Source organism: Myotis yumanensis, unplaced genomic scaffold (genome assembly GCF_028538775.1).
Source record: "Myotis yumanensis isolate MYYU_CA2020_CCGP unplaced genomic scaffold, mMyoYum1.0.hap1 SCAF_17, whole genome shotgun sequence".
In the NCBI taxonomy this organism is placed as follows: domain Eukaryota; kingdom Metazoa; phylum Chordata; class Mammalia; order Chiroptera; family Vespertilionidae; genus Myotis; species Myotis yumanensis.
The window spans coordinates 11,754,237-11,774,064 of record NW_027223768.1 but is presented as its reverse complement, the minus strand read 5'-3'; the positions used below and the strand labels follow the sequence as shown (position 1 = coordinate 11,774,064).

The 19,828-nt window shown below is 47.1% G+C and overlaps 2 protein-coding genes across 2 annotated transcripts; one reads left to right on the top strand and one right to left on the bottom strand.

Moving 5' to 3' along the window:
• Positions 1–3,524: 3,524 nt before the first annotated feature.
• LOC138995919 (protein S100-A7-like) lies at positions 3,525–6,401 on the top strand. The gene is made up of 3 exons (XM_070396726.1): positions 3,525–3,558; positions 5,140–5,297; positions 6,183–6,401. Exons 2-3 carry the CDS (start codon positions 5,157–5,159, stop codon positions 6,345–6,347), a joined length of 306 nt encoding a protein of 101 aa, XP_070252827.1. The 5' UTR covers positions 3,525–3,558; positions 5,140–5,156; the 3' UTR covers positions 6,348–6,401.
• Positions 6,402–11,482: 5,081 nt separating this feature from the next.
• On the bottom strand, positions 11,483–14,316 carry LOC138995873 (protein S100-A7-like). Its single transcript, XM_070396640.1, has 3 exons — positions 14,292–14,316; positions 12,575–12,732; positions 11,483–11,701 (listed from the first exon to the last, which is right to left on the bottom strand). The coding sequence occupies exons 2-3, from the start codon at positions 12,713–12,715 to the stop codon at positions 11,537–11,539; spliced, it is 306 nt and encodes a 101-aa protein (XP_070252741.1). The 5' UTR covers positions 12,716–12,732; positions 14,292–14,316; the 3' UTR covers positions 11,483–11,536.
• Positions 14,317–19,828: the final 5,512 nt, after the last annotated feature.

Genomic DNA, 19,828 nt, shown 5'->3' with positions numbered 1-19,828 from the left:
TTGGAAATAGTTGGTGCCTGTCCCCAACCTCTCACTTCCAACACTCTTGGCTCTAGACGTGTTTCTGTCCTCCTGATGTCATGTCTGTTCTGTGCTGTAGTTTTGCTCACATGTCAAGGTCTGGAATCTTTTTCCCTGGTTTGCTTGCTTGAACATTAGGTGTTGACATTCATTCAAATGCCTCATCTAAGGTGTCTTGGTCCGCCTCTCCTCCTCAGAAAGTACCCCTGTCTTTTTGGGTTATACAGTGTGTCACTGTACATCTCCAGCATCCACAGTTTCTATTTTATTCTTTTTGTCTTCACTTCTAAAGGGTGAACATTGGAGGGAGATAAATTCTTTAAAAAATTTCTCTTGCCAGAAGGTGACCCAGCGGTCCCCCGACGCTGTCCATGAGATGGGGACCTAGCAGTCCCCCGTCTGGGAGGCGGTGACCCAATTGTTCCCCAACACAGCCTAGGAGGCGGCGACCTAGACCTCCCCCTACACTACCCAGAGCCCGGTTCCCAGGTTATGAAGGCATTTCGTGAGCCAGGCAAGGTTCAAGTGAAAACCCCTCTCTGGAGCCCTAGTCTAGGTCCTGCTTCTGCAGCAGATGCTGGGGAAAGTAAAGGGTGGTGTGGGTTGTTCTTGGTTTCCCCTCCCCACCCCCATGTTAAATGTTTGCTAGCACAAATCTAAAGTTGTAACAAGAGTTGAATTTCCTTAATAAAGAATTGAATTACAAAAAAAAAAATTTCTCTTGCCATATGTTCATCCTAAAGTACAGTGAATGGTGCTCAGTGGGTTCTTCTGAAATTTTGTACCTTGAACAAATGGTCCAGGTCTCTGCTCCAAACAGCCAAGGACAGCTGGGGTCCAGAATCCATTGGGATGGATGAAAGAGAGGCTCAGGATAAACAGTAAATGCTTGCGAGATGGTTCCATGTGATTGACCTGGATGTGTAGACCATGTTGCCAAAGAATTATTGGTTCAGGGATTGGAAGATACCTATAGCCTTTCTGGTGGTGGTGAGTGATAAGGGTGATGATGGGGTGGGACTTGGCTGTTAGTCACAATATTTGCAAACACTAATGTCTCTGCCAATAAACAGGGCTGTTTTGAAGTTGGTCCCAGAAACATGGGCTCATCCCCTTCTTATTCCTTAAACACCCAAGTCTTACACAATCAGGGACTGCCCTGGGCCCTTTCCACATACCTCACGAGGCAGGGTGGCTGATCCCCACAGGAACATGAGGTCAGAGGTCAAAATCCCTGGTCACCTGAGCTGGAAACCATGCAAAAGGAAAACAAGAAATTTAAGGGCATGTGATATCTAAAGCAGAATTATAGAAAATGGTGTGATATCTACACCAAGATATAAAGTATACAATGATGAACAAACAGTACAACATGGATATCACTTAAAAATGTAATACTGAGCAAACTAAGGCAAACATAGAAGAATATATAGAATCTGTTCTCCTTCAAGTAAATTTGCTTAAGTGGTAAAATTCAAATGAAACAAAGAGAGAGCTTTACCATAAAAGTCCTGATGATGGTTTTCAGGAAGAGAGTAAAGGGGCAGTGACTGGTAGGGGTGGTGGCAATATTTTATTCATTGACCTGGGTGGCAGTCACAGGTGTTGGAGATAATTCATTGGGCTGTACATTGTAGTGTATTTTATTTTTCTGTATGATTGATCTATATCACATAAAAGACATCTATAAAACATAGGCCAAAATAATCATTTACATTGATGAGTATGTATAAAAATAAACAAAAAACATACATTTTATTTTTTGGCTTTTGAGGGGAAAGTTCAAATAGTAATGAAGATTAAGGGAAAATAAGTATATAAGTAAAATAAGAGAGAGACCGTGCAACAGATCAATGATGTTTAGATTCCGGAAGCTGAGGACTAGACATAGTTCAGGCTCTGACAGTGAGGTCAGAATTGAACAAAGCAAAACTTAAATTAAACTAATTAAAAACTAATTTAAAGTATTTTGACATTGTTCAAATATCAAAAGCTACACCAGGGACAAAGTGGACATGCCATCTCACTTCCTATGCCCGGAGGCAGCTCGTGCTCGAGGTTTTCTGTGTATCCTTCCGGGGAGGCTTTGAGTGGGGGTAAGAGGAAATTAAATAAGTGAACCAGAGAGGTCTGGTGCTGATGCAAATATGGATATAACTGGAGACAGAAAGGCCAGGCTGAAGCATGGAGGCCAGTGCATTGGGGGCCTGACCTGGGTGCTCAGCGGTGGGCCTGGTCCCAGGGTGCCCAATGCCTGAGCAGTCCCTTACTCCATGGGAGCATGTTCTAAGGGGAACAGAGAGCAGGAACAAGGACTCTTCAGTGAGTCAGCATGGTATGGCCCCAGAGGGCCCCAGGTTTCATCCTGACCTCCAAGCTCTTGTTTCCTGCACCTGAACCAGATAGTCCACAGTAGGTTAGGACATAACAGACCTCAGGGCATGAGATACTGAGGGAAGCTCATTTGCATAAGGGAAGGAGAAACATCATTGAAGAATTTATAGGAAGGCATCATCATGGGAGGGGTGGCAACTTTGCCCCATCTCCTGCTGGCGCATTTCATGATGGTCACCATCCCTGAATCTAGACAGTGGCATCTTTGGTGGGCCCCGGTGGGCCCTGGAGCTGCGAAGTGAATTTCTAGAGTGTGGGGCTAACGCCAGGACTCTGAGCTCTGACTTCCTGTCTTCCCTCACCTGCAGGTGACATGCTGAGCCACTAATCTCTCTGTGTTCCCTGGTCTGTCACTGTGGATCATGCCACCTCTTTCTCTCCTAGAGCTCCAGTGAGGACTCAACATGAAGATGGGAGTGAGGTGACCCTGCCTCCCTCCCCTTGACTTCGAGTTCACCAGCCCTGCAGTGACCCTAGAGGTCTAGTAGTGGGGTTAGGAGTGAGGTTTTGAATCAGGAGTTTCTGGGATCATATCTTAAACTTTCTGTCTATTAGCCTCGTGCACATAAGAACTTTGCTTACCTCTTACTCCCCCAATTCCCCATCCTCAACATGAGGGTAACAGCTCCATCTCATAAGGTTTTGACGGTTCAGGAGGAATATTAATTTGACAGGTAAGGTGAAGCGTGGTATAGTTATGGAATTATAAACCGTTGCAGAGAGTTTTGTTAGATGCCAGAACAAAATTGTGGAAGGAGTGTGTGATTAGCAAACACAGACCATGATGCATCTCAGAGTCCCATCCTCTTTAAGTTCAGAAACTCAGTTTTCTGTACCAGAATTCCTGTGCTTTTTGACACTTCCCATTGTATTCCACACCCCTGACCCCAGGGAAGTGAGGACAGAATAAGGCTCTAGGTGTTTTCCCTTGGGAGTTGCCTGGGATTTTACTGGCACATAGTGAACACACACTCCTAGGTGTGTGCCACCCACCTGATTGGAACAATGGTCCAGGAAGTAGACAGATATGACCCAAAGGCTCCCAGTGTCTGGGAGGAGCCAATTGAGCCTTATAAAGAGACCAGTCTTTGCCCAGATACACAGCACACTCACCTTCTCCTCACTGCCTCCTCATCAGCTTTGGTAAGTCTGCGCCTATATCTTTGCCAGGAGGTTCCTCAGGGCCCAGTGTGTTGTGCTGTCTGCAGGAGTAGGGAAAGCAGTGATGGGAGAGGATTCAGGAGCTTGGGTCCAGATGTAATGGGGTTCTGCCTGTAACGGGGCTCTGCCTGTTATGAGACTTTGCCCGTTATGGGGCTGTATAACTTTATTCCACTGGGGTCCTGAGGATCTCATCTACAAGATGGCTGGACCGATGCTCCCATTGCTCTGTTGGCCCCTGTGTAACAACTCTGTGGAAACTCTCTGGTGGGAGCTGAGGAAATGACCCTTCCTCTCTCCTTCTCTTCTTTTCTCTCCGGACTCACCTAACTCTCAGACCACAGGTTGGGGAAGACTCAATTTGCACCCCAAGCTTCAGGGAGAGTAGGTTTCTCTATCCAAGTCTGGAAGGTTCTCTTGAACCCAAGCCTGGCACTCCCACTCACCTTGCCATGGTGAGAAGATCTTCCAGTGTATGGATCAGAAACCCATCAATGAATGTTTTGGACCTTCTGCCCAGCTGAGGGAAAGAACAGTGATTTTCTGTGCACAGGGCTCAGCTCTGACGTTGGCCAAGTTCACAGAAGGCCTTGGGTAGTTCCATGTAGGGACATAGCAGCAAGGTGTTTTTTTCCCCCTGATGATAAGAAAATGTAGTTTATGTTAGATGCCCAAACATGTGGGCCATACACATTTCTTGAGAGTTTTGGAAAGTCTGGGGTGTGAGGGCTGCACTGTCCCATTTCTCTGCTTGGGGTCCAGACTGTTGGTGGAGGTACTTAAATGTGGTGTAACGTGAGGTTCCAGATAGCAGGGAGATACAAAGGTTATCTGAAGGAGCCTATCTGCCAACATTCCACCCAAGAGTCTAAAACTGAGGCAGGAATTTCTGTTTATCTCAAACATGATGCCAATGCTGGTCAGCAGTCTTTCTTTCCCACTGATGGGATGGTCCAGGAAAACTTGTGGGAGCTCATCACAGGGATGAATATCTCTGCTCACACTTACCATCCTACTCACACTCACTGCTGGGAACCTCCAGGGTCCGTTTCATTTAGAGCTTGCTTTATGTTCAGAATGGGCACCTCAGGGGACTCATTCCAAGAACAGCCCAGAGAGGGTCAGGACAGACTTGTCAAGAAGTTATTTTGTCCCCATGACTCTAACCCTGACGGTGACCCTGGAGGAGATGGTGTTGATGCTCTTGAAAAGTAGAGTCATCCAAATGCTGTGTTTGGTTCAGGTCCCAACTAAAACGTCAGTCCTTTTCCATGTGGTTGACCCCTAACCTCTCTGCTTCTGCCTCCTGTGGTTCTGTCCACAGTGGGCTTCTGTATTCTCCTCCATCTCCTCTGGACCCTGACCTGCATGTGCCCAGGCCCCAGCCCTGTTCACACTCTCCTCCTGTGAGCAACTCATCCCACCTCCTAGGATAATACAGTTCCTTTTACTCCCAACTGAGCCTCACTTCACTGGATGCTCAGTAACCACCCCATTGTCCTGACTGACGGTCCCTCACCTGGGGGGAAGGATAACAAAGGTCCCCGTCTTTCTCTCTGGCAGCTTCCTTGAAAACCAAGATGAGCCACACTCCAGTTGAACAGTCCGTGATGGACTTGATCGTCCTGTTCCACAAATACACCAAACCTGATGACAAGATTGACAAGCAGGGCCTGCTGAAGATGCTGAGGGAGAATTTCCCTAAGTTCCTCAAGGCTTGTGTGAGTCTGGGTGACTTCTCCAGGTTGCTTGGGCCCTGGCATGGGGGAGGACTTGGGACAAGTCAATCCCATTCTCTGATCCTCAATATTCTCATCTGCAAAAAGGCCTAAAAGGACTTTCCTGACTTATTATCAGGATGAAAGAGATGATACATGTGGCCAAGTGTAAAGGAATCTGGAGATCAAGGGTAGTTATTAGGTGATGAAATAGAAGAGCAAACAATGGTCCGCTCCCACTTGTCAATCTCCATCCAGGAGACTGAAGCCTCTAGAAGCCTCCATTAGGTTCTCTGAGATCCAAGGGAAGGTGATAGAAATTCCATGGCTGACAAATTTAACACCGTTCATTACAATGAAAGATCTCATTCATAGACCTGATTTAGTCTGACAAAATATACTGAACTGATTACAAAAAGAGAGGTTACTACATGACAGAGAGAGTAGGTGAGCTAAAGAAGGCACTGATTACGGAAGATTCAGGAAAGCAAATAGGAGATAGGAGAGGAGGGTTAGGAATGAGGACATAAGGGATAGAGCCTATCTCTAGTTTCTGGGTAGAACTTAGGTAGATGGGGTCCTAGAAGTGAGTCAGGGGAGCAGGTCTAGATCTAAAGACCACCCACCCACCAGCTCATTGATCAGTGAGGCTATGGGCTGAGTCTGCCCACCACCACTAGGTCTCTCTTTCATGCTGATACTTGATCCAAGGAATCTCCCTCAGTGACCTGCAGGGTAATGCTAACGATCCCCTCATTCCCAGGTACCCTCCACTGGCCCACACCAGCTACACCTGTGTGGCCCCAGATGCTTCTCTCCCCCTCTCTGCCTCCTCCTCCTCCTGTTCCACTCATAACACTTTTGGGACTGAATTTATCTTTTCCACAGGAAAAAAAGGGCAAACATTTCTTGGCCCATATCTTTGAGGACGAGGACAAGAATCACGACAAGAAGATCGAGTTTTCTGAGTTTCTGTCGGTGTTGGGAGTCATAGCCACGGACTACCACAATCACAGCCACGGAGCCCCGCTCTGTTCTGGGGGAGGACACTGAGCCCAGTCAAGCCTGAGGCCTCCAAGAAACAATAAAGTGTGTCTTTTGCCCAGATACAGTCTGTTTTCTGCTTTTCTTTGGTTACTTATACTGTCATATCTGCCCCTTCTTAGTGAATGTAATTGAGGATTCTCCATGGGCGGACTTTCCCAAGAATGTGCCAGGCGGGTGCCCTCCCTCTGGCCTCCAGCATAACTGACCACCTCTCTCAGCAGGGTCTCTGTCCACCTCTGCCCCTGCTCCCTAGTGCAGCCAGGTCCCAGGGTCAGCAGTGCAGAATATTCTGCTGGCCAATCCATGCTTTTCCTTCTCAAGCCACGATCAGCATGGGGCGATTCAGGAACTGCAGGGAGCAGGAGCTGAGGGAGGTGTGAACATGGTGCCTCATGCCCCTGAGCTCCTGCCCAGGATGACCCCAGGGAGAAAGGGGAGATGGCACCTTTTGAAAAAGGCATTGGGTGGCGGCCATTGTGGGCACATGGGCACTGGTCACTGTGAACGGGACACTCAGCAGTGCCCAGAGGACTGGATCCCTTGTCCTGTGTCCTGGACTTCTGGGCTGTGTTCTGCCCCTGTGCGTGCATGTGTGTGCGCGTGTGTGTGTGTGTGTGTGTGTGTGTTTTATCCTGTGTGGTGTCCTTGTGGAGGTGAGAGCCACCCTGTCTGCTGAGCTGATCCTGGCAACGGTTTGCTAAATGCTGGGAGCTGGGTGTCTGGGGAAAGCACAGAGTGATGGGTGTTCCAGGCATGAGGAGTAAAGCTAGTGCTGGAGTCCAGAGAGTGTCTGGGCACCAAGTGGAAGAGAAGATTGATGAAGAGTAGGGAGGACAGTACACAGAGGGAGGAGAGCTCATGCTGAGCATCCTAAGTGACAGATCCCCTTATCTGTCATAGGAAGGGCCATGTCATTACCCTTGGGCTCTCTGACGTCATAAAATGTGCTAGGGGCTGAGGATTTTAGAAACAAGCAGGACACAAGTGCTTCCTCAGCAAGCAATGGCTCTCCCACACATGGGGTCTCTCCATGGTGCCAGGAGACCAGTCAGCACTCACCTGCACATCCAGAGCCACCTCTAGGAGCATACCTGCTGCTTCAGTAGCTCCCCTCCTTGAGGATCCCATCATCCAGCTGGGTCACTCCCTACCTCCTACTCAGTCTCCTGCTAACCCCTCAATCAGGCCACATTCTTCAGGGAGAAATTAGGCAAGTGCCTCCAAAATCTTCTGTCCCACCTGCAGGAAACACGGTGGGTGAGGTATTTGTCCATGTGGATGACTCCTCCACCTCCTACTCTCACCGTGTCATTAGCATCTCAGTTCTGAGACCATCACCTCCCTCCACTTCAGGGGCATGCTCTCCTGCCCATCCTCTGCAGCTTGTCATCATATAGGACATGCCTGAGCTTTTCTCTGCCTACACCTCTCTCTCACTGGTATTGAATGTCCCCTCCCCCCTCCTCTCTCTCACTCTCTCACTGGTATTGTATGTCCCCTCCCCCCTCCTTCTCAGGCCACCTGCTCTCAAATTCAGGGAGACCTGCTTCTCTGGACCTTTTCACTTTTCTCCTGTCAGTACCCTCTTCTGTCTCTATGCAGCCTGCACCCCATGATCCACCACACCAACTGCTCTCCACTGACTAAGATCTCTGGTGCTGACTTGCCTCAGGGCCATACCCGCCCTGCAAACCTCCCAGCTTGAACCAATCCCTCCACTTGGCTTCTCTCCTCCTGCACCAGGACTGCTGGTCCTGCTAGGAACCTTCCTGCCAGGACTCCCTGAGCTGGTGTCTGACTTCCTCTCTGCTCAGCCATCCCTGTTCCTGTCCTGGGAACTTACCTCCAGATGGTCCCAGTCCACCACAATATGTCATTGTTTCCTGATTCAATTCAATTTTTCTAATGCTTCTCTTTGCCTAAAATGTCTTTGAATTCCTCACCTTCCTGTTTAATATGATGTATCTAAACAGACTAGAAATTTGAACTTCTCTCTAGGGATTCTCCTTGGCAGTTCAGAGTAGTAGTGGACACAGACTACTTCTCCACAATGAAATGTGCTCTTCCTCCTCTATGCTGCCTGCCACCTAAGCCCACTTGTACTGTGGGAACCACACCACGTCATTGTCCCCATATGTCTGTATTCCAAATTAGGGAGGAAAAACACTTATTTTAGCTTCACTGATCTCTAGTACCTAGCAGTTCCAGCACATAGTCCTTACTCTAAAACTATTTTTTGTTGTTGAAATATAATTGTTCAAATTCTGGTCCATAGCAACTAATGTTAACAGCAATCAAAAATGTAAAAACCTCCAGTTTTGAAGTTGGCTGTGAAACTTAGGAAAGTGAGGCCAGGTTAAAAAGTGTAATTTGAAATAGTGAACAGCTGCTGTGGAGACCATAGTCCTGATCTTCCAAAAGGAGGAGTTGCTTCCCACACGGTGGGAGGCCGCACTTCCCAGGACATTGCTGGTATGTACAAGTCAACTGACCATGGCCTCTAACGTGGACCTAATCTCCTAGAATTCTCCAACTTCTGTTTAATCTCACTATGCTTCCCGCCATTGCCATGCTCCATGAAAAATTAGGATGAAGTGGATAGACATACAGTTACTCATTTTCTGGAATGATTTAGGAATCACATCCTGAAGAGAGCCTGGTGTGTGATCCCCAATGGGCTCATGTTCTCCATACTTAGCTATGGTAAAGGTCGACTGTAGAACTCATCACATTCTGTTAGAATTGTGTTTCATACCTGTGTCAACCCAGAGAGCTGATCTCCTGGAGGCACGGCATGAGTCTGGTCCAATGCTGAATACCCGTTTGTCCTGAGACATTGTAGCGTCTGCCATGGCACGGCGCCCTAGAAGGGTGTTAGTCCCGTCTCTCCAGAGTGGTTTGGAGGACTGATGTAAAGAGAGAAGCCAGGCCACATGCACAACCTTGTTCAGGTGGAAATAATTGTTCCTGGGCTCAGCTGAGACAGAGAGCCTTAGAAAGAGGCCCAGCTGAACCAGTGCTCAGGGGCTGAGGGCTGAGAGAGGTTCTGATACCAGAGGAGGTTTGCAGGCGGTGCCTGTAGAAGAGAAGAGTGTGGACCCAGGACCTGGGATATTTCCTGTCCCCTGACACCTCTTTGGTGCTCTGCATCTACAGAGGTGATGCTCAGGATGCTGTTCAGTGGGAGTGGAACAGAGTGGAGTTTCTATCCCAGGTGCAGTGTTCAGGAACATTTTTCTGTTGGTTAAACCCTACAATTTTCTGCAAAATGGAAGATGGGGTGGGGGTTTAAGAACATAATTTGCCCGTGTGCTGGTAGGAGAGGAAGTCAAATGAAATGTGGTCGCCTTGTTATAGCCCTGACTTAAAGGGACCCTGTGCAATTGCACATTGGTCAATTCCACCAGAGCCCCATTGTCTCCAGTCTCAAGAGTGCCACATCCTTAGAGCTAGATGGCTTCTCAGAGATAACCTATTCCCAGCCTATAACTCATAATAACAGCACCGAAGCCCAGAAAAAATGGATTTGCACAACACTCTGAAGGTTCATAGTTAAATTTGATTGAACTTAAATTAAATTTAGTTTTAATTGTATTTCATTCCATTTTCTTTAAAGTAGATTGTATTTTACTCAGTAGTATCAGAAAAATACAATTGAATTCTAAGCATATGTAACATAAACAAAAAGGTTCAAAAACTGTATCTAAAGGGGGAGCCCTCTCTTCCGGGGCCACTGACATGCTGTGGCCCAGGATCTGGGACTGCAGACTTCACAGTAGCTGAAGTTGTTGCCCATACGCTGATGGTTCTTCTGCCTCGTGAAGGTCAGTGAAAGCTGTGCCCAGAGCCCGCTCTGACTCTGGGGAGGCCAATGGAGTGGACGTTGCCTCTTGAGGTCTTTTTTGTACTTGCTCTGGAGCTGGTTCTGGAGATCCCAGAAGAGAACATGTTATCACCATGACTGCCTCGATGTGCCTTCCAAAGACAGAACATCTCTGCTATCCATCCATGGAGTCCCAGTTTCAGAGCCCACCCCAGGAAGTCTTCCCAGACTGCAGGCCATGGGGACAGTGATCAGAGCAACTCTTTGCTCCTGCCTAACCCTAGCTTCTGGAAGCTCTTCTCTGTGTGACTTAGCCCCCCACACACCCACACCATCCACCCCCAGGCCTCCTTGTCCTCTGCCTCTACCTCTGTGGGCTCATGGTGCTCCAGCTCTGAAAGGAGCAGCTGGGCCCAGTGCTCCAGGTGTGAGCTGGTTCTGTAGATCCAAGAAGGACAGAGGCAGATGGGAAGGACCCTGTGTGGGTAATGGCACGCTCTTTCCATGGCTAGTGGAGTGGACTGTCACTGATGACTCAGCATGAGCTTTCTGCTCATCATTCCCTGCCCTCTCCTCCCCTCTCCTCTTCAGTCCTGTCTTCTCACTTGCTACCCAGACACTCTCTGGACTCCAGCACTAGCTTTACTCCTCATGCCTGGAACAGCCATCACTCTGTGCTTTTCCCAGACACCCAGCTCCCAGCATTTAGCAAACCATTGGGAGGATCAGCTCAGCAGACAAGGTGGCTTCTCACCTCCACAGGGACACCACACAGGATAAAACATACACACACATGCACAGGGACAGGACATAGCCCAGAAGCCCAGGACACAGGCAAGGGAATCCAGTCTTCTGGGCTTTTGATTGTCCAGTTCACAGTGACCAGTGCCCATGTGCCCCCAGTGAGGCCACCCAATGCCTTTTTCAGTGGTGCCATCTCCCCTATGTCTCTGGGGTCATGCTGGGCAGGAATACGTGGGCATGAGGCACCATGTTCACACCTCAGCTCCTGCTCCCTGCAGTTCCTGGATGCCCAGATGCTGATCTCGGCTTGAGAAGGAAAAGCATGGCTGGGCCAGCAGAATGCTCTGCACTGCTGACCCTGGGACCTGGCACGCTGGCTGCACTAGGGAGCAGGGGCAGAGGTGGACAGAGGCCCTGCTGAGAGAGGTGGTCAGTTGTACTGTTGGTCAGAGGGAGGGCACCCTCCTGGCACATTCCTGGGTAAATCACTCCATGGAGATCCCAAATTACATTCACCAAAAAGGGGTGGTTTTGACAGCATAAGTAGCCAAAGAAAAGCAGGAAACAGGCTGTATCTGGGCAAAAGACACACTTTATTGTTTCTTGGAGGCCTCAGGCTGGGCTGGGCTCAGTGTCCTCCCCCAGAACAGAGTGGGGCTCCATGGCTGTGATTGTGGTAGTCCGTGGCTATGACTCCCAACACCGACAGAAACTCGGAAAAGTCGATCTTCTTATCATTATTCTTGTCCTCGTCCTCAAAGATATGGGCCAAGAAATGTTTGCCTTTTTCTTCCTGTGGAAAAGATAAATTCAGTCCCAAAAGTGTTATGGGTGAAACAGGAGGAGGTGGAGGAGGCAGAAAGGGGGAGAGAAGCATTTGGGGACGCACAGGTGTAGCTGGTGTGGGCCAGTGGAGGGTATCTGGGGATGAGGGGAACGTTAGCATTACCCTGCAGGTCACTGAGGGAGATTCCTTGGATCAAGTATCAGCATGAAAGAGAGACCTAGTGGTGGTGGGCAGACTCAGCCCATAGCCTCACTGATCAATGAGCTGGTGGGTGCGTGGACTTTAGACCCAGAACTGCTTCTCCGACCCACTTCCAGGACCCCATCTACCTAAGTTCTACCCAGAAACTAAAGATAGGCCCGACCCCTTGTCTCTCCATTCCTAACCCTCCTCTCCTATACCCTATTTCCTTCCTGAATCTTCCATGCTCAGTGCCCTCGTTTGCTCACCTACTCTCTGTGTCACCTAGTAACCTCTCTTTTTCTAATCAGTTCAGTATATTCTAACTGTCAGACTAAATCAGGTCTACAAATGAGCTTTTCATTGTTATGAAAGGTATTAAATTTTATCAGCCATGGAATTTCTATCACCTTCCCTTAGGTCTCAGAGAACTGAATGCAGGCTTCTGGAGGCAGAGCCTGAGCTTATGGGCTTCAGTCTCCTGGAAGCTATTTCACCACCTGAATACTACCCTTGATCTCCAGATGCTTTTACACTTGGCCACATGTATCATCTCTTTCATCCTGATAATAAGTCAGGAAAGTCCACTTAGGCCTTTTTGCAGATGAGAATATTGAGGATCAGAGAATGGGATTGACTTGTCCAAAGTCCTCCGCCATGCCAGGGCCCAAGCAATCTGGAGAAGTCACACAGACTCACACAAGCCTTGAGGAAGTTAGGGAAATTCTCCTTCAGCATCTTCAGCAGGCCCTGCTTGTCAATCTTGTCATCAGGTTTGGTGTATTTGTGGAACAGGACAATCAAGTCCATCACGGACTGTTCAACTGGAGTATGGCTCATCTTGGTTTTCAAGGAAGCTGCCAGAGAGAAAGATGGGGACCTTTGTTATCCTTCTCCCCAGGTAAGGGTCCCTAAGTCAGGACAATGGGGTGGGAAGTGAGGATCCAGTGAAGTGAGGCTCAGTTAGGAGCAGTAGGAGCTGTATCATCCTAGGAGGTGGGATGAGATGCTCTTAAGGAGGATAGGTTAACCAAGGCTGGGGCCTGGGCACATGCAGGTCAGGTCCCAGAGGAGGTAGAGAGAATAAAGAAACCCACTGTGGACAGAACCACAGGAGGAAGAAGCAGAGAGAGTAGGGGTCAACCACATGGAAAAGGACTGACATTTACTTGGGACCTGAACCAAACATAGCATTTGGATGACTCTACTCTTCAAGACCATCAACACTAAATTCTCCAGGGTCAACATCAGGGTTAGAGTCATGGGGACAAAATAACTTCCTGACTAGTCTGGCCTGACCCACCCTGGGCTGCTTTTGGAATGAGTCCCTTGAGGTGCGCATTGTGATAAAAAAAGCAAGCTCTAAATGAAATGGGCCCTGGAGGCTCCCAGCAGTGAGTGTCAGTAGGATGGTGAGCGTGAGCAGAGATATACAGCCCTGGCCTGAGCTCTCGCAAGGTTTCCTGGACTACAACCACCAGATGGAAGAAGGACTGCTGACCAGTGTTGGCTTCATGTTTGAAATGAAGAGAAATAACTGCCTCAGTTTTAGGCTATTGGGTGGAATGTGGAGAGATAGGCTCCTTCAGATGACCTTTGTACCTTCCCGCTATCTGGAACCCCAAGGCTAGAACACATTTAAGTAAAGAGGTCTGACTTTCCAAAGCCAGTCCCTCCACCAACAGTCTGGACCCCAAGCAGAGAAATGGGACAGTGCAGCTCTCACACTCCAGACCTTTCCAAACTCTCAAGAAATGTGTATGGCTCCCATGTGTGGGCATCGAACAACAACTTCCATTGTCTCCTGATCTGGGAGAAAGATCCTCCCTGTTATGTCCCTAAGTGAAAACACCTATGGCCTTCTGTCAACTTGCCCTAGGCTTTAGCTGAGCCCTGTGCACAGAAGGTCATTGATCATTCCATCAACTGGGGACGAGGTTCAAAACCTAAGTTGATAGGTCCCTGATCCACAGTAGTGGCAGATCTTCTCAACAAGGCATAGTGAGTCGGCATCCCAGGCCTGGGTTTAGGAGAATCTTCAAGCCTTTGGGAGAGCCACCCACTCTCCCCAGAGTTTGTGGGGCAAAGTCCATGGCCTGAGAGTCAGATGATTCCAGAGAGAAAAGAAGACAAGGAGCAGAGGAAGGTTCATATACTGAGCTTCCACCAAGTACATTTCAACAGAGATGTCACAGAAGAGCCAACAAAGCAATGGGAGCATCAGTACAGACATCTTGTTGTAGATAGGCCCTTGGGACCAAATGGGATCAAGTTGGAAAGACCCATAAAAGGCAGAGTTGAGAGTGGATACAGGTTCCTGAATCCGCTCCCATCACTGATTTCTCTACTCATGGACACAGACGAACACCCTGGGCCCTGACGAACCCCCCTGGCAAACAGTTAGGTGCAGACTTACCGGAGCTGACGAGGTGTCACTGAGGAGAAGGTGAGTGTGCTGTGCATCTGGGCAAAGACTGGTCTATTTATAAGGCTCAGTCTGGCTCCTCCTAGGCACTGGGAGCCCTTAGGCCATGTTCTTTCTCTGTTTCCTGGACCATTGACTGGCTCAGGTGGGTGGCACACACCTAGGAGTGTGTGTTCATCATCTTCCAATAAAATCTTAGGCAACTCCCAAGTGATTGCACTATTCTAGCGCATTATTCTCTGGGTAAGGAAACCTAGGGCTGGGTTAGGGTAGACAATGGGATTGTCTTGAAAGCACAGGAATTGAGGTAGAGAACACTGGGTTTCTGAACTTAATGAAGATGGGTCTCTGAAAGGCAGCCTGGTCTCTGTTTGAGTATCACCAGTCCTTCCACAAGTTTGTTCTGACATCTAACAAAAGTCTCTCCAGCGGTTTATAAGTCCATAACTATACCACGCACCACCTTATCTGTCATATAGATCTTCCTCCTAAACCTTCAAAATCTTATGAGATGGTGCTGTTACCCTCATGTTGAGGATGGGGAATTGAGGGAGTAAGAGGTAAGCAAAGTTCCTATGTGCACCAGGCTGATAGACAGCAAGCTCAACATATGGTCCCAGAAAGCCTGATTCAAAACCTCCCTCCTAACCCCACCACTAGACCTCTGGGGTCACATCAGGGCCTGTGAACTCAAAGTCCAGGGGAGGGAGGATGGGTCAGCTCACTCCCATGGTCACGTGGTGTCCTCACTGAAATGCTAGGAGGGAAAGAGATGTCATGGCCCACAGTGACAGGTATTACACAGTGAATAGTACATCACCTACAGGTGAGGGAAGAGACAAGGTCAGAGCTTTCAGTTCTGGCGTTAGCCCCGCACTCTTGAACTTCGCTTTGCAGCTCCAGGGGCTGCCTGATCCCACCAAAGAAGCCACTGTCTAGACTCAGGGATGGTGACCACCATGAAATGAGCCAGCAGGAAATTGGGCAATGTTGCCTCCCCTCCCATGATGATGCCTTCCTATGAATTCTTCAATGATGTCCCTCCTTCCCTTTTGCAAAACAGTCTGCTTAGGAATCGGTGGCCATGCCCCGTGGTCTGCTATGTCCCAACCTGATGTGGAAAATCTAGTTCAGGTGCAGGAGACAGGAGCTTGGAGGTTAGGATGAGGCCTGGGGACCTCTGGGGAACGGCCCTGCTGACTCACTGAGGAATCCTTGTTCCTGCTCTCTGCTCCCCTTAGAAGGTCTGGCCATGAGTGAGGGGACTGCTCAGGCACTGGGTACCCTGGGACCAGGCCCATCGCTGAGCCTGGGTCAGCCTGCCCCTGCCCACCAATGCATTGGGCTTCCACACCTGGCCCTTCTGTCCCCAGTTATGTCCACATTTGCACCAGCACCAGCCCTCTCTGGTTCACTTATGTAATGTGTTCTCATCTCCACTAAAAGCCTGCTGTGAAGGACACACAGGAAACCTGGAGAGGGCGTCACTTGGAGCAGAGGAACTGAAATGTCATTCCCACATTCGCCCTGGCATAGCTTTTGAAATTTGAACAATGTCAAGATACTTCAATTTCATTTTTAATTTTTATATTTAAGTTTTGCTTTGTTCAGTCTTGCCTCACTTTCAGAGTCTGAACTATGTATAATCCTTGGCTTCTGGAATCTGAGCATCATTAATCTGTTGCAAGGTATCTTATTTTTACTTATATACTTCTATTCCTTTAATCTTCATTACCATTCAATTTTTCTCAAAAAAGAAATATAAGTTTTCTAGTTTTTTTGTTTATTTTTATGCATGCTCACCAATGTAAATAGTTATTTTGGCCCGTGTTCTCGCCATATTTTTTTTTAATATAGATTAATTATGCAGAAAATACAACAAACTACAATACACAGCCTAATGAATCTTACACATGTGACTGTCCCCCATGTCAATGAATAAAACATTGCCACCACCCGCACCAGCCTGCTTTCTCTCTTCTCAAAACCATCATCTGAACTTTTTTGATGAGACCCTCTCTCTGTTTCATTTTATCACCTAAGCATACATTCCTGAACACTGCCATTTGCCCTGCTTTCAAATCTTACTTGAAGGGAAACATAATCTATGTATTCTATTGTGTCTGCCTTATTTTTCTCAGTATTACATTCATAAGCCCTATCCTTTACTGTGTTTGTTCTTCATTGTAGTACTATACTATATATACCTTTATATGAATGTGACATACGTTTTTTTAAAATTCTACTTTAGATACCACATGCTCATCACTTTGACTTCTTTTTCAATGGTTTCCAGCTCAAGTGACCAGGGATTTTGACCTCTGACCTCACGTTCCTAGGGGAAGCAGCCGCCCTGTTTGGTGAGGTATGTGGAAAGGGCCCAGGGCAGGCCCTGGTTATGAAAGTCTTGGGTGTTTAAGGAATAAGTAGGGGATGAGCCCATGTTTCAGGGATCAACATCAAAACATCCCTGTTTGTTGTCAGAGACATTAGTGTTTGCAACTATTGTGACTAACAGCCAAGTCCCACCCCAGCATCTCCCTTATCACTCACCACCACCAGAAAGGCTGTAGGTATCTTCCATTCCCTGAAACAAACGTTCTTTGGCAACAGGGACTACACATCCATGTCAGTCACTTGGAACCATGTTGCACGCATTTACTGTTTATCCTGAGCCACTCTTCATTCATCCCAATGGACTCTGGACCCCAGCTGTCCTTGGCTGTTTGGAGCTGAGACCTGGACCATTTGTTCAAGGTACAAAATTTAAGGAGAACCCACTGAGCACTACTCACTGTGCTTTGCGATGAACATATGGCAACACAAATTTTAAAGAATTTATCTGCCCTCAATTCTCACACTTTAGAAGTGAAGACAAAAAGAATAAAATAGAAACTGTGGATGTTGGAGATGTTCAATGACACAGTCTATAACCCAAGAAGAGAGAGGTAACTTTCTGGGGAAGAGAGGTAGATAAGCCAAGGAATTAAAATAAATTGGGCCCAGCTAGCATGGCTTAGTGGTTGAGCATTGACCTATGATCCAAGAGGTCATGGTTTAATTCCTGGTCAGGGTACATGCTCAGGTTCGGGCTTAATCCCCATTGTTGTGCCTGCAGGAGGCTGCTGGTGAGTTATTCTCTCTCCTCATTGATGTTTCTATCTCCCTCTCACTCTCCCTTCCTCTCTGAAATCAATAAAAATATATTTTAAAAAATAAATAAATAAAATAAAGAGGTTAAGTAATTTCCCTGTAGACAGAAAATATAAAATGCTAATAAGTTTACCTTGAGAGACTTAGTTCTCAAAAAACAGATTTGATTTATTAGCTAGCTTTTAGATAAGATTGTAAGAGAGCTCCAGAAAATATAGAAAAGAAGAAAATAGAATGCTTGCTCATAACCCGGCGTCATATTCAGGAGGGTACTCCTAGTTAACTCTCCAGGGCTATTTGTTTCAATCAAACTTGGCTTACAATAAAAAGAAACTCAATCTTATTATTTTTATTATTAATACACTCTAATTTTTAGAACCATTTTATATTGGCTGAAAATTTTGGAACAGAGAGTTTATTTCCTGTATACCCCCACTCCCCACAGTATCCCCTGTTTATTAACATCTTAATTAGTGTGGAACATTTGTTATAATTGAGGAAACAATATTGATACATTATTCTGAACTAAAGTCCATGGTTTAACTAGGGTTCAGTTCCTATTGTGAAATTCTGTGGTTTTGGACAAATGTGTAATGCCACATATTCATCATCACAGTATCATGCAAAGTAGTTTCATTGCCTCAAAAAACACCGGTGCCCCAACTATTCAGCCATCCCCTCCTATCCTGAATCCTGATGACTACTGATATTTTAATTGTCAATATGGTTTTGCTTTTTCTATAATGTCATATATTTGAAATCATACAGTATGTGGCTGTTTCAGAATGGCTTCCTTCACTCAGCAATATCCTTGTAGTTTCCTCCATGTCTTCTTGTGGCTTGAAAGCTCAATTCTTCTTCTTGCTGGATAATCTTCCACTGTATGGGTGTGCCACAGTTTGTTTATTCATTCACCTTTTGAAAGACATCTTGGTTACTTCCAGTTTGGGGCAATTATGAATAAAGTTTCTAAAGTCATTCATTTGGAGGTTTTTATGAAGCTGTAACTCTTCAACTCACTTGGGTAAGTATTTTTGATGACTGCCTGTGTCCAGGACCAGCAACCCAGGCATGGGGTGAGGCATGGCAGGGCCAGCTCTCCCTGCCCCCTCCTGTCAGAAAAGCAGAGTCCCAGAAGCCTGGCCGAGCATCACTCAGTTTCATTGAGCAGAACTGGTGGGACACATGTTCACTCTTGGTTGCAAGGGGCACAGGGAAAGCAAGGACAGGACTGTCAGAATGGCTTAGAGGAGACCAGACGCATATGGGGGTACTGGGTAACCTAAACCCCAAGCAAACTGGGCTCTGTTAGTTCAGAAGAGGGGTTAGGTACTGGGTTGGACATAGCTGGTGCCTGTCCCAAACCTCTCACTTCCAACACTCTTGGCTCTAGACGTGTTTCTGTCCTCCTGATGTCATGTCTGTTCTGTGCTGTAGTTTTGCTCACATGTCAAGGTCTGGAATCTTTTTCCCTGGTTTGCTTGCTTGAAGACTAGGTGTTGAAGTTCATTCAAATGCCACATCTAAGGTGTTTTAGTCAGCCTCTCCTCTTCAGAAAGTACCCCTCTCTTTTTGGGTTATACAGTGTGTCACTGTACATATCCAGCATCCACAGTTTCTATTTTATTCTTTTTGTCTTCACTTCTAAAGTACGAGCATTGAGGAGAGATAAATTCTTTAAAATATTGCTCTGGCCATACGTTCATGCTAAAGTCCAGTGAGTTGTGCTCAGTGGGTTCTTCTTGAATTTATACCTTGAACAAATGGTCCAGGTCTCCACTCCAAACAGCCAAGGACAGCTGGGGTCCAGAGTCCATTGGGATGTATGAAAGAGAGGCTCAGGATAAACAGTAAATGCTTGCGAGATGGTTCCAAGTGATTCACCTGGATGTGTAGACCATGTTGCCAAAGAATTATTGGTTCAGGGATTGGCAGATACCTATAGCCTTTCTGGTGGTGGTGAGTGATAAGGGCGATGCCAGAGTGAGACTTGACTGTTAGTCACAATATCTGTAAACACTAATGTCTCTGCCAATAAACAGGGCTCTTTTGAAGTCGGTCCCTGAAACATGGGCTCATCCCCTTCTTATTCCTTAAACACCCAAGTCTTACACAACCAGGGACTGCCCTGGGCCCTTTCCACATACCTCACCAGACAGGGTGGCTGAGCCCCACAGGAACATGAGGTCAGAGGTCAAAATCCCTGGTCACCTGAGCTGGAAACCATACAAAAGAAAAACAAGAAAATTAAGGGCATGTGATATTTAAAGCAGAATTATAGAAAATGATGTGATATTTATACCAAGATATATAGTATACAATGATGAACAAACAGTATAACATGGATATCACTTATAAGTGTAATACTGAGCAAA